Here is a 15236-nt window from a genome sequence, read left to right as displayed (position 1 = left end):
TATGTTGAGGTGTAATCCATACTAAAGGCTGTGGTCTTTGATCTTCATCAGTAAGTGTTTCAAGTCCTCTTTACTTTCAGCAGACAAGGTTTTGTAATCTGCAAGCAAGATTATAGCCTTGTAAACCCTATGGAGGCAGTTCTGCTCTGCTCTATAAGGGTTGCTATGAGTTGCAGTTGACCCCATGGCAATGGATTTTGGATTTATAGGAATGGAGGCATTTTTGGCCGACTGATAGGAATTTGACTTTGTTAGCTGTAAGGGAAATGCAAATCAAGCCACAATGAGAAGTCACTTCACAACTGATGAATAAATAAATAAAATGTGATGTATCCATACAATGGAATATCTCATATTGTGTGGCCATCAAGTCGACTTCTGACTTATGGCGACCCCAGGGTGTGGCAGAGGACAACTGTGCTCCAGAGACTTTTCAGTGGCCGATTTTTCTGAAGTAGGTTACCAGGCCTTTCTTCCCAGGTGCCTTTGAGTGGACTTCAACCTCCAGCCTTTTAGTTAGCAGCCAAGTGCATTAACTGTTTGCACCATCCAGGAACACAGGTTTTATTTGGCAGTAAAAAAAATGCAGTATCGATACACGCTGCAACATGTATGAACCTTAAAAACATGCAAAGTGAAAGAAGCCAGCCACATTAGACTATATATTGTATCATTTCATTTATATGAAATGTTCAAATGGGCAAATCTATACAGACAGAAATTTTATTTTAGTGGTTGCCTGGGGCTGTGGGGTGGGAGGGAGGGGTGAAATGGAGAGTGACTGCTTTTTGGGGTTCTTGAATTAGGTAGTGTTGTTAGTTGCATGACTGTGAATATTACTAAAAAACATTGAATTGTGCCCATTAAATGGTGAATTGTATAGTATGTGAACTATATGTCCACAAAGCTGTTAACCCCCTCCTCTGCCCCGCCAAGAGAAAAAAAGAATTGAGCTTTGTTATGTGACATAATTTTTTCACTGTGCTTTTCATCATCTCCTCACAGCAGTCCAAGGAGACAGGTGAGGTCACTACTCCCATTTTACAGATGTGGAGAGTGAGGCTTAGAGAGAGTATTTTGCCAGAATCACGCAGCTTCTAGCCTAGGAAAAATACAGAAAGAAGAGGGGGCGGGGCAAGTACTGACTAGTTCTCTTTTCTGTACCTCAGCTAGTAGCAGGAATAGGAACAGAAATGGATTTAAATTTAAACCTGTGGGTGTCCTAACAAGGGCACATATTCTATGAAAATCTTTGCTTGTGCATGGGAGGTTTGTATTTCAAAACAGAAGAGAAAAAGAGGCAAGGAATGAGAAAGTGAGATAATATGGGTAATGATTTTCCTTGCTTTTCACATGTTTATGGAGAACATGTACAACAAGAGACGGGGAGAGAGCTGACAAAGACGTAGAACTGAATAGGCTGGAAAGTGTGAGTCAGAATTGTTCTCTCTTGTGTGGTTAAGCTTATTATTTTTTCATAATAACAGTTTCTAAGGGATAAATAAGAAAGACTTTTGAGTTCTATTTCTCCAAGGTATATATATATATATATATTAAAGTGAAATAATAAGTATCATTTATTCTTTGAAGTATAGTTAATATGTAACCAAATTCTTCAGCCGGTTATAGACTCAGGACAAAAGCCTCTATTTATATACATGGTGGGTAGGGAAGTGGGTGGAGGTGCCCCCTTACCAGCTAACACTGTCAAAACAGGAAACAAAGTTATAATCTCTCAGTAGACCAGGAACATTCAAAGGCCCCTAGTTGTGACTATTTAAAAAAAAAAATAACTACCCTAGGAGTTTTCACTAACTGTGAAGTGTAACTTCCTGTCTGGTATTTAGAGGAGGCTGGGTTAGGTTTAGTCAGATCCTCTCATGGGAAAAATAAAAGCCACCAAAAGAAACAGGACATCCCAGTGTGCAATTCGCATGCTGCTTTTGTGGTTCACTTCTTTTGCATCTTTATCCTCTTCGTTTAAGCGTGCATAGGTGATGAGCTGTCCGGTCACTACCACATTTCGTTGGAAAACGTACAGATTTGATTTGCCTGGGCAAGTAGCTCTCCAGGCTTGCAGGCGATTGCCAGGTAAGCTTGTCAACGTGCATGATGACCAGCCAGGGATGTTTTGAAAAGAGGACATCCGTGGAAGACAGGCCTCTCTCTCTTTCACTTGCTGAGCCTAATTTGTTAAGTAACAAAGCCACTGAGGGCAGAGCCCGGCTGGTGACAGAATAGACTGGCCTGTTCTTCCTAATGCCACTGCTGTTGTGGCCTCTGAATAGTGGAGACCAACACCCCCTGCTTCATCATTCTTTGCAGAATGGGACAATTTGCGAAAGTTTTTGGCTCCTTTGGAAAAGGCACTCAAGGAACCATATATTTGTTGTGAAAAATGTTTCACTTTGCCTTTCTGTGTTTTCAGTTACTTAACTATGTATTGACTGTGTACTATGGTTTAGAGGAAAAGAGTTCCCTCTATGACTTTGGAATAGTGGTAGATCTATCTTATCCCATATTGCATTTGATTTACTCTATTGACTAAAACAAGACTTCGTTTAAAAAAATATGTAGTTTTTGATCCCCTCTTTTGGGAGGATATCAGGGAGGGGGTTTTTGTTTTAATGCAGTCTTGTTCAGGAGAACCGCGGATACAGAATTAACTTGGGTTCGTGCAGGGAGGGATGTTGTCATGCACTTTTTTCTCAGGAGTTTGCTTCTGTGATGACTTAGTTTTTCTGATTGATTCAGACATCCATGTCTTGTTTAATATGTATGTTTACGTACTGGTTGTATAAGCTGTCTGAGGAAACAAAAACAAAAACAAAAAAGCCAATCCAAGAGCTATGTCTTGTTTGACCCTGCATATCATGTATGAATATTGTCACTATGGAACGACTCCCTGTTAGTGTCTTCTTTCTTAACTCTGTACAAATGAGGTGAGAAGTGCTTGTGAGCATTGTCTCTGTGGAGCAAATTAAGTTTAAACTAAAATGATGGGAGCAGCCCATATTTTCTTAGTAAATTTAATTTCTTGGCCAAGTGGAGTAGATTAGTGTGCTACAGTTCTCTTCATTTTCTTGGCTGTTACTTTTCCTTTTCAAAAGAATCATGTGGTCTTACTAGAAAATTAAAATAACCTTTCAGGGACCTGATTTAAAAACCCATGCATGGGACTAGCAATAGCAGAATTACGGCTTTTTAAAGATTTTTTTCTTTTTTGACACTCACTAATCTTGTTTCGTTTCCTGGTGTTAATAATCTCGCTCCTCTGCATTTTACTGTGTTGCTACAAAGGGGCGGAGTTACTTATAGTGCTTGAAATCAGAAGACAATTAGAAGGAAACTGCCAACCTTTGAATGAGTAGCTTGCAGTTTTAAATATGCTTAAATCCTGTGCTGATTGAGTCTTGATTCTTTTAGATAGCATTCTTTTCTGCCCTCTGACCAGTCCAAAGGCTTTAGGAAAATAGGAAGCATTCTTTTTTTAATAAAAAATATTTCAGGGTGTGTAATTTTAATAAAAATAGAAAACTCATGTGTACATGACTTCAAATTCCACAAGGGCCTAAGCTCTGTCTTGTTATTGAACTGAATGTTTTCTTGTATCTTTGGGTTAGATCTCATTGGTGATCTTGTTAGAAGTAAAACTATAAAAAAGTACATTTTTATGGATGGCATATTGCAGTGGAACACGTGGCCACTTTTGGTCTTCAGAGCGGTCTCCGTAATAGATTAAGCCTTGGGATGAGTCTATTATTTACTGATCTCAAATAAAGTGGATGGGGTGAAACCATTAAGTGTTTTCCTTTAAACTTTTGACAGTTCAGAGGTTGATGTTTCAAATGACTGTTGCAGAATAATACTTAATAAAATGGAGTAAATTGAAAATGTATATTTGCTCAAAATTAGCCTTCTGTGTTATTTTTAGAATTACTAATCCTTGGCTCTATGTTCTCATCTAGATTGTTGTAAGCTAATTTAGGTGATTTGCCTCTCAGGTACCCACGGAGCTATAATAGGGAAAAACTGAATCAGCTGAAATCTGTGGATTATGCATGTATATTTGATATAGATTCCTTTTACATTATTTACCCTAAACTTTTGTTAAATTTTTCCTTTCCTTTCCATAATCTTGATGTCTGTGTACAAATTACTAAATGTTAAAAATATTCTAATTGAAAGAGACCAAAGTAAAAAAGAAAATGGCTTGGACATGTGAAGTAAATTATTCCGTGGCAATATAAGATTTCCAGACATCTAGTAATGCACACATGATTTATGTCTAGAAATTGTCCCTGTTCAGGCAGCCGTTTCTGGGAGGACCTGCTTTTCCTTGCCATCCTTCCTGCTTTCTTGTCAGCTGATAGGATCTGTGTCATCTCTTTCCTTTTGAGATGGATGGGTTAAACAGGGATTTTCAATCTTGGTTCCATGTTAGAATCACCAAGGTGGTTTTAAAAATTACTACTGCTGGAGCCCCACCTCCAGAGTCTGCTTTAATTGGTCTGAGGTTTGATTAACTGTAGTAGCTTTTGAAGGGCTATCCAAGTGATTCTGATGTGTAGACAAGGTGGAGAAGTGCAGGGGAAGTGTTGTTAGTTCCTGTCTTAGTCTGAGTTAACTAGAGGAGCAAAACCAGTGAGACGTGGGTGCGTGTATGTATATATATGTATGTATGTGTGTGTGTGTGCCTGCAGAGCCCTGGTGGCACAGTGGTTAAGCACTCCACTGCTAACCCACCAGCCTCTCCGTATACACATGCACAAACCTAGACACACACACACACACACACACACACACACACACATAGAGAGAGATTTACTTCAAGGAAATGGCTCATGGGATTGAGGGGACTGGCAGATCCAAAGTCTGCAGGTCAAGTGGCAGGCTGGAGACTTCTGCAGGCTTACATCCCAGGAATCGGAGGTCAAGTGATCAGAAGAGTACAGGGATGAGAGAAAGAATGAGCTTTGCCAGAACATCGACTTATATACTAGAGGCAGGCCACACCCCCAAGGAAATTCTCCTTTCAGCTGATTGGTTGATCACGTCAAATCACATCATGGAAAATGATTACGTTATATTACATTATGGAAGAGCAACCACTCTAGTGTCTGCCAAACTTCTGGGAGTTATGTTGTTAAGTGCCATCGAGTCGGTTCCAACTCATAGCGACCCTATGTACTGCAGAACCAAATACTGCCCGGTTCTGCGCCATGCTCACAATCATTATGCTTGAGCCCAGTGTTGCATCCACTGTGTCAGTCCACCTCATTGAGGATCTTCCTCTTTTTTGCTGGCCCTCTACTAAGCATGATGTCCTTCTCCAGGGACTAATCCTTCCTGATAACATGTCCAAAGAATGTAAGACGTAGTCTTGCCATCCTTGCTTCTAAGGAGCATTCTCGTTGTATTTTTCCAAGACAGATTAGTTCGTTCTCTTGGCAGTCCATGGTATATTCAATATTCTTCACCAACACCACATTCAAAGACATCACTTCTTCTTTGGTCTTCCTTATTCATCATCCAGCTTTCACGTGCATATGATGCGATTGAAAATACCACGGCTTGGGTCAGGCTCACCTTAGTCTTCAAGGTGACATCTTTGCTTTTCAACACTTTAAAGAGGTCTTTTGCAGCAGATTTGCCCAATGCAACGTGTCTTTTGATTTCTTGACTGCTGCTTCCATGGGTGCTGATTGTGGATCCAAGTAAAATGAAATCCTTGACAACTTCAGTCTTTTCTCTGTTTATCATAATGTTGCTTATTGGTCCACTTGTGAGGGTTTTCGTTTTCTTTATGTTGAGGTACAATCCATACTGAAGGCTGTGATCTTTGAGCTTCATCAGTAAGTGCTTCAAGTCCTCTTCACTTTCAGCAAGCAAGGTTGTGTCATCTGCATAATGCAGGTTGTTAATAAGTCTTCCTTCAATCCTGATGCCCCGTTCTTCTTCATATAGTCCAGCTTCTCAGATTATTTGCTCAGCGTACAGATCGAACAGGTATGGTGAAAGGATAGAACCCTGATGCACACCTTTCCTGACTTTAAACCATGCAGTATCCACTTGTTCTGCCCGAACAGCTGCTTCTTGATCTATGTGCAGGTCCCTCATGAACACAATTAAGTATTCTGGAATTCCCATTCTTTGAAATGTTATCCATAATTTGTTAATGATCCACACAGTCCAATGCCTTTGCATAGTCAATAAAACACAGGTAAACATCTTTCTGGTAGTCTCTGCTTTCAGCCAGGATCCATCTGACGTCAGCAATGGTATACCTGGTTCCATGTCCTTTTCTGAATCCGGCCTGAATTTCTGGCAGTTCCCTGTTGATAATCCTGCTGCAGCTGCTTTTGAATGATCTTTAGGGAAATTTTACTGTGTGTAATGTTAATGATATTGTTCAATAATTTCCGCATTTGGTTAGATCACCTTTCTTGGGAATAGGCATAAATTTGGATCTCTTCCAGTCGGTTGGCCAGGTAGGTGTCTTCCACATTTCTTGGCATTAGATGAGTGAGCACATCCAGTGCTGTATCCGTTTGTTGAAACATCTTAATTGATATTCCATCAATTCCTGGAGCCTTGTTTTTCGCTAATGCCTTCAGTGCAGCTTGGACTTCCTCCTTCAGTACCATCGGTTCCTGATCTTATGCTACCTCTTGAGATGATTGAAAGTCGACCAATTCTTTTTGGTATAATGACTGGGTATTCTTTCCGTCTTCTTTTGATGCTTCCAGCGTTGTTTAATATTTTCTCCATAGAATCCTTCACTATTGCAACTCGAGGCTTGAATTTTTTCTTGATTTCTTTCAGCTTGAGAAATGCTGAGCGTGTTCTTCTGTTTTGGTTTTCTATCTCTAGCTCTTTGTACATGTCATTACAATACTTTGTCTTCTCAAGCTGCCCTTTGAAATCTTCTGTTCATTTCTTTTACTTCATCATTTCTTCCTTTTGCTTTAGCTACTTGACGTTCAAGAGCAAGTTTCAGAGTCTCTTCTGACATCCATTTTGATCTTTTCTTTCCTGTCTTTTCAATGACCTCTTGGTTTCTTCATGTATGATGTCCTTGATGTCATTCCACAACTTGTCTGGTCTTCAGTCATTAGTGTTCAGCACATCAAATCTATTCTTGAGGTGGTCTCTAAATTCAGGTGGGATATACTCAAGGTTGTATTTTGGCTCTTGTGAACTTGTTCTAATTTTCTTCAGTTTCAACTTGAACTTGCAAATGAGCAATTGATGATCTGTTCCACAGTCTGGCCTTGTTCTGACTGATGATATTGAGCTTTTCCATCATCTCTTTCCAAGATGTAGTCGATTTGATTCCTCTGTTTTCCATCTGGTGAGGTCTATGTGTATAGTCGCCATTTATATTGGTGAAAAACAGTATTTGCATTGAAGAAGTCTTTGGTCTTGCAAAATTCTATCTCCTGCATTGTTTCTATCACCAAGGCCATATTTTCCAACTACCAATCCTTCTTCTTTGTTTCCAACTTTTGCATTCCAATCACCAGTAATTATCAATGCATCCTGATTGCATGTTCCATCAATTTCAAACTGCAGAAGCTGGTAAAAATCTTCAATTTCTCCATCTTTTGCCTTAGTGGGGTGCATAAATTTGAATAATAGTCGTGTTAACTGGTCTTCCTTGTAGACGTATAGATATTATTCTGTCACTGACAGTGTTGTACTTCAAGATAGATCTTTAAATGTTCTTTTTGATGATGAATGCAACGCCATTCTTCTTTAAGTTGTCATTCCCGGCGTAGTAGACCATATGATTGTCTGATTCAAAATGGCCAATACCAGTCCATTTCAGCTCACTAATGCCTAAGATATTGATCTTTGTGCATTCCATTTCCTTCTTGACGATTTCCAATTTTCCTAGTTTCATTCTTTGTACATTCCATGTTCTGATTATTAATGGAGGTTTGCAGCTGTTTCTTCTCATTTTGAGTCCCGTCACGTCGGCAAACAAAGGTCCCAAAAGCTTGACTCCATCCATGTCATTAAGGTCGACTCTGCTTTGAGGAGGCAGCTCTTCCCCAGTTGTGTTTTGAATGCCTTCCAACCTGGGGCGGGGCTCATCTTCCGGCACTATATCAGACAATGTTCCCCTGCTATTCATATGGTTTTCACTGGCTAATTCTTTTTAAAAGTAGACTGCCGAGTCCTTCTTCTTAGTCTGTCTTCGTCTGGGAGCTCAGCTGAAACCTGTCAGCCATGGGTGACCCTGCTGCTATTTGAATACTGGTGGCATAGCTTCCAGCATCACAGCAACATGCAAGCCCCCACAGTACGACAAACTGACAGACACATGGGGGACTGGGAGAGTTCAGAGGTGATAAAACTCCCTTCTCGTCCCTCTTGTGTGTGTCAACTTAACTGTGAGTTATAGCCTAGCCAAGTTGACACCATTAACTATCACAGTTCCCCACTAGACTGTAAGCTCCCTGCAGAGAGGGACAAGTAGGGAGTTTTATCATCTCTGAACTCCAGCACCTAACCATGTGCTTGGCAAACTGGAGAGGCTCAGTACCTGCTCGTGGAATGAATGGATAAATTTCCTTGAGGAACAGGAAGGCTGGAAGAGGATTAGACAGAGGCTTAGATTCCAGACTGTGCTGCTGTAGGAGAGTACATTATTATATTGGACTGTGGCCATCTGAGGATCAGCTGTCATTTGGGAAGAAGCGCTAGGAAGAAATCACAGAGGAGCAGGCTAATCTGGGTGGGCATTGAGCAGAGCTCACAGAAGAGAGAAGACCTGTGGTCTGGTCGGTGGTGTCCTCATGAAGCAAGGCAGGTTGAGAATTTGGGGAATAAGAATTTCATCAGGGACTAGTGTGTGTGTGTGAGACAGAGAGAATGTATTGTGTGGGGGGCTGGCTAGGGACACTTCCAAGAGGTTCTGTAGAAACATGGCCCTGTGCACAGATTAGTTTCTAGCTCAGTAGCTCATCCATAAAGAGCTCATCTCTTGTGTTGGAACTCCAGGAGTTTTAGGTCCATCTAGGTTGCTGAGGTTTTCTATAATATTTTATTCTTTCATCTATTCAGTTGACTGGTGGTGCAAGGGTTAAATGCTCAACTGCTAACCAAAAGGTTGGTGGTTTGAACTCACCAAGTGGCTTGTGGGGGAAAGACCACAGCTCCTAGGGAGGTTTTACTGGTTGGAGACCCAGGGTCAGAGGTTCAGTGACTGCTGTTGATTGACTTCATAAGTAAATCACTGAACCTCTGAGCCTGGGTCTCCAACCAGTAAACCTCCCCTGGGAGCTGTGGCGAGGATTAATGATGTAACACATTTAAAAGCACTTTGACTATAGTAACAGTTCCAGGTAAATAAAAGGAATAATAAGCTCTGTAAAAATGATAAAAAATCGAAACAGTTGCTAAGCCTTGCCCACCAACTATTTAGAATCTAGGAATAGGAAATCAAACATTACGCCCATTGTGGTACTTAAACTGAATTACGGTATTTAAGCTGAGTCTGTGTACCTCATCATTGTCTTAGTTGTGTTTTTCCTTGGTATTACTTGAAAGGCGTGCTCGTGGATCTACTGCTGGATCTGTTTCATCTTTTCACTTGGATTCTCTGACCCCTAGTTAGAGGACAGCAGGTGCTTCCTGTTCTAAACACTCACAAACTCAGGATTTGGTTGGAGGGCCATTGGTGGGACTGGTGCAGGATTTATATACGGTCTGGGCATAGGGACTTCTCCCTCCTGCCCCAATATTTGAACAGTTCAGTGAACTGGCAACTCAAGTAGTTTTTTTCCCACTGAACTGGAACGTTCATTGTTTTGCAGAGGAAGATGACTCAGAGCCCAATTCTACCATTGTGCTAAGTGAAATTTAGTCTGGGACTAAAGGAACACAAGTCAAACTTTCTGTTTAAACCACAGAGTATTAAGACTTAGATTGTGAGTTGGCCAGGAGTTAGCGTGGCTTTCTTGGTAGAGTTGCTCTCAAATTAAGGAAGCATTTTATTATAATAAACATTTGATTCAGAATCTGATTTTTAGTAATCTGTTGGAAGTATCTTAAAAAACACCTTATGTGATCAGGCTCCTTCTTAAAAACATTTTCAGTGCAGGATGAAAATTGTACAAAGTGGACAATTGTTGTACTCCCCCCTCCCTCTGCCTATAACCATTGTTAATAGTTGTGTTTGTCCTGTCACCGTTTTCAATGAATATAAAATTTATAGCTTTACATCTAAGTTCCCCAGTGCATATTTTTATTTTATTTTTGAAACAAAATTAAAACCAGCCTATAGTAGTGGCATCCCATTTTAAAAAACACCTGTATATACATATCTTAACTCACTTGGATAATTGCTGGCGTAAATATGCTTTTACTGTTAAATTACCATCCACAATGGGTAGAAAGACAAAAAGTAGTATATAATTGTTTAAACTTGCATTTCTTTTTTGTGAAATTGAGTGTTCATGCATAAGTTTATTAGGTCTTTGGACTAATTCATTAGTGAATTGCCATTTCATACATTGCTTGGATTTCTTGACTTTTAAACTCTTAATGTTTCTAAAGGAAATTCCTATAAGGTGGCAGATTTTAAGATGACTTATTTGAATTTCCTTTGAGTTTAAGACAGTTAACTTTTAACTTAAAAGATAGACGTTGTTTATGGATCTCTGGGGTGGAGGCTCAAGTCTTTGGATTTAGATTCTGTATTTTCTCTCTCTCTTTTGGATAGTGTGGAAGCCATCATCATCCCAAACTCTGCTGAGACTAATAATTATTTAGGAGCCCTCAGTATTTTATTACATTTTTCATATACTGATAAATTATTTTCATAGGCATGGTAAATCCCCAGAGTTACTTATAGAATAACCCATTTTCCTTATAATTTATGGGACATGTTAGAGTTAGCAGAAAAAGGATCTGGAGTTAGACTTGAAATTGAATCCCCACTACACTGTATCTGGACCCTCAGTTTCCTCACTTGCAAAAAGAAAATAATGGCAGTGCTGTATGTCTTTAAAGGTGTATGAATGAAAAATTACGTGCATATTATGTTGTTGTTGGATGCCGTTGAGTCAATTTTTGACTAATAGCGACCCCATGTGCCATGTAGAACTGCTGTAAATGACTTTCTAGGCTATAAAAGTTACAGAAGCAAATTGCCAGTTCTTTCTCCCACGGAGCCACTGGGTGGGTTCTCACTGCCAGCCTTTTGGCTAGTGGCTGAGTGCTTAACCATTTTGCCATCAGGGCTCCTTACATTACATTGTAGTAAGGGATATAATAAATGGTGGCTGTTTATGTTAGTAGTGGCTTTCAAGTTAATATAGGAAAAAAATACATCTTAGATCTTAAATAAAGATAAGAATTAACTTTAAATGAGGCCCTATATGCACCACGATACTGAAAATTTACGTTTGTTCTCACCCTTCCGTCTAGATCTGTTAGTGATTTTTCACATCAAAGCTTTGAAACTGTAATTCTACGCTGGTCTCATTTAACCACAGTTCCAGTAAGTGGCAGGAAATATAGAGCTGTACGGGACAGCAAATGGCCTGCAGTTGCTTGGAGGAGAACTTGGTGGCAGGGTGCCTGAAATGTTTTGCTGGTTTCAAAGTTCAACTTCATTTGTTCAGAAAGGATTTTATTGCTTACAAGCAAGTCAGGCAAGCAAAGGCAAAGGGCACACAGCCTCCCATGTGATCCTGTGTTGTACGACCTATGTGCCTTTTATATGAAAAGCTTTTTTTAGTCTGCAGAGAGGGCTATTTCTCCAAACAGAGGAGAACTGTCATAGGGGTCTGCAAACATGATAGATAACAGTTTAATGCTGTTGACCCAGATACTTGGAGAGGCTGGGTTACACAGCAGTTGTAAGATAGGCATCTTATACAGATTCTTCCAGGTCACTTGCATGTCATCAATGGAAACGCCTCATCAGATGGCAGTCCTCTTGGCCCTCTGAGAAACCACTCCTCCTATCACACCAACACTGACCGTCTTCTCCTTGCCCACCCAGCCCCTTCTGGGAGCCTGCTGCTAGAGTCAGTCTCCTGGCTTTTGACCTGGCCTGTTTTCCTGTTTGTCTCTTGGAATCTATGCCTGGAGCTTCTGTTTTGACTTCTTGGCAATAATGCCTTTTCTTGTGCTGTGTTGTTGTCAGGTGTCGTCGAGGCAATTCCGACTCATAGCAACCCCATGTGACCCAGTAGAACTGCCCCATAGGATTTCCTAGGCTGTAATCTTTATGGGAGCAGATTCCCAGGTCTTTTTCCTATGCAGCTACTGGGTGGGTTTGAACCACCAACCTTTTGGTTATCAGCAAAGCACTTAAATGAATTGTGTTTGGCAAAGAAATTTATTCCAAAACAGATTCACTTTCTTCCTAGATAACTCCAACCCATCAGTGCAGTCTGGCGTCTGCCAGTATGTTGATAACTGTTTAACCAGTTGCCGAGGCGTCGATTCTGACTCATGGCAACCCCGTGTCTATCAGAGTAGAACTGTGCTCCGTAGGGTTTTCAATGGCTAATTTGGGGGAAGTAGATTGCCAGACCTTTCTTCCAGTGTGACTCTGGGAGAATTGTTTATTTACTTATGAATAAATATTTATTTTTCTAATGCTGAATAAATACTGTTGCAGTAGGAACAGTATAGTTTTTGGGGGGCATTGGTTTTATAGGACGTTTAGGAGATAGACGAGAGAAAAAAAATCTTGAAATAAAAATAATTATTACATTTTATTTTGCTCATATGAATTTTTAAAATAATGATTACATTCTGTCTTTGCTCATATGCGTTTTTCAAACAATTATGGTGTATTTTATAGTGATGTATTTTAAATTGGGAGGTTATGGATATTTTGCAAGTGGATTGAGGAAACAGTTCTTCTTTCCCCCCTCCATGTCTCTCTGGACTCTTCTCTGTCCACTTCCTTCCTATCATTTCTTCTTCTGTTACAAGGAGAATCTTATGTTTTCTGAAGAGAATCTATTTTGTGGCTAAATGAAGTATGCACTATGAAAAATAGGTCCTTAAGATTGCATGCTGTGGATTTGGTTAATTTGTTGATAGCCCTTGTGCTGCAGAATTTCTCTAGCAATAAAGTCTAAATGAAAATAAATGGTGTTGATTACTGAAATAAAAAATTGACATTTATTTTCCATAATTTGGAATTCACTCAGTAAGTTAAATTTGCCTGGTGTGTTATGATGGCTGAACAATTCTTATCATATTGGGTTTGTTTTAGAGGGAAAGTAAAACATGGATTTTCCTGTAATTTAAAAAAGTTTCTCATCTGTTTATGTGTTCTTAAGTAGAGTGGTGCTCAGTTTTCTGTCAACCGCATCGATGCCACACACAGCTCAGCAAAAGAGAAAAGGATCAATGATCCAAAAGTAAATGCTTCGTGATTTATCAGTGAACATTTATTGACTACCTGCTGTTTTCTGGGTCCTTTGGTAGTTGATGGAAGTGCTGGGGTGTTTTAAACTTAATGGTTCTACTCACCAGCAGCCCAGGACCCCTGTGTGTACTGTGCAGACTGGGCACATTGATGAAGCCAGTGAAACCCCTTTCTGCTGTTGTTGGCTGCCTTTGAGTTGACCCCGACTCATGGTGATCCCATGCAGGATGGAAAAAAATGCTGCCTGGTCCTGCACCATCCTTATGACTGGTTGTTGATTGGACCATTCTGACCCATAGGGTTTTCACTGGCTGATTTTTGGAAGTATATTGCCAGGCCTTTCTTCCTGGTCCATCTTAATCTGGAGGCTCTGCTGAAACCTGTTCAGCATTATAGCAACACGCAAGCCTCCACTGACAGACAGGTGGTAGCTGCGCATGAGGTGCACTGGCTGGTAATTCTTCCCGGTCTTCAGCATGGAAAGGGAGAATTCTACAACTGAGCCACCAATGTCTTCTAAAGCTCCTAGTCCTGCCTTTCGAGACTGTTTTCTGGGTGTTCGGTTTCTAGATCTCAAGCAGTAAATTAGAAGGGTAGAAGGCTTGAGTGCCCCTAAAAATTGACACGCTGACAATGAGATATACCCATTGATTGGCTGAATATAGTAGGAGACCATAAAATAAAGAACAGCCACAAAAAAGCCTCAAAGCTAAGCAACCTAGGTCAACAGTGTAGGGTAAATGGCACCATGTATTGCTTCCCAAGTAGGCTAAAATTGACAAAATAATTAGCGCATGAAAAAGCTCTTCCAGTGAAATGCCCATGCAAACTAAGGGAGACAGTATGGTTTTCTGGGATGTAGTATCCAATCAGGCTCTAGAATCCTGTTTGCATATTTTCTCAGACCCAACTGAATGAAAACAAAACACCTTTCTCTGGCCCTGAAGTGGACTGAGTTAGGCTCATGTGTGCAGCTGATTTCTAGCTGCTGGGGCTGGTACTTTGTAATCAGTGTTGAGTGGCTTTCATAAGTACCATGTATGTGCTTGGTCCTGAGCAAGGGACGGATTACCCAATGAGCAAGGTAGTCACATGCTCAGGGCATCAACAAAGCAAGGGCACAAGTTGTTGAAAGCAAAGACCCATAGATGCCTAGCAGACAGGACACAAGGAAACAAAATTTTTAGGTTTCATCTGAAAGGGAGAAGGTTATTTTCAAAAGCTAAAATTTAACAAATATATCTGTAGTACTTTATCATTTGGAGCCCTGGTGGCGCAGTAGTTAAGAGCTCAGCTGCTAACCAAAAGGTTGGCGGTTTAAATCCACCACCTGCTCCTTGGAAACCCATGGGGCAGCTCTCCTCTGTTCTGTAGGGTCACTGTGAGTCAGAATCAACTCAATGGCAATGGCTACCCTATCATTAATGAAAATAATTACTTATCATTGAGCTCTTGGATTTCATTAGATGTGATGTTTATCTCAATTATTTATAGCTTATTCAGGAAAGGTAATAGTTCAAATATTTAACAACTGGTATGGCATGGGTCCTGTCTTAGTCATCTAGTGCTGTTGTAACAGAAATACCACAAGTGGATGACTTTAACAAAGAGAAATTTATTCTCTTACAGTCTAGGAGGCTAGAAGTCCAAATTCAGGGTGCCAACTCCAGGGGAAGGCTTTCTTTCTGTGTCGGCTCTGGAGGAAGGTCCTTGTCATCAATCTTCCCCTGGACTAGGAGCTTCTCTGCACAGGAACCCCAGGTCCAAAGGACGCACTCTGTTCCCGGCACTGCTTTCTTGATGATATGAAGTCCCCATGTCTCTCTGCTGG

The 15236-nt window shown here is 40.5% G+C and overlaps 1 protein-coding gene across 10 annotated transcripts in view; it reads left to right on the top strand.

Annotated features, from left to right (window-relative positions):
* UTRN (utrophin) overlaps positions 1-15236 on the top strand; it is a 627344-nt gene that overhangs the window by 71883 nt on the left and 540225 nt on the right. For 3 of the 10 annotated variants that reach the window (XM_023729357.1, XM_023729364.1, XM_023729335.1), the window contains exon 1: positions 1681-2091. The exons of 4 other annotated variants lie outside the window; for them this stretch is intronic. In XM_023729357.1, coding sequence (XP_023585125.1) covers positions 1998-2091 — 94 coding nt within the window. In that variant the 5' untranslated portion in view covers positions 1681-1997. Of the gene's footprint in view, positions 1-1678; positions 2092-15236 lie in introns of those variants that run through there. 3 more of the 10 variants (XM_023729387.1, XM_023729378.1, XM_023729393.1) reach the window with 2 other exon arrangements.

This window comes from Trichechus manatus, unplaced genomic scaffold (genome assembly GCF_000243295.1).
Source record: "Trichechus manatus latirostris isolate Lorelei unplaced genomic scaffold, TriManLat1.0 scaffold00002, whole genome shotgun sequence".
In the NCBI taxonomy this organism is placed as follows: Eukaryota; Metazoa; Chordata; class Mammalia; order Sirenia; family Trichechidae; genus Trichechus; species Trichechus manatus.
Note: the sequence above shows the minus strand (reverse complement) of the source record. Positions and strands in the feature narration are given on the sequence as shown.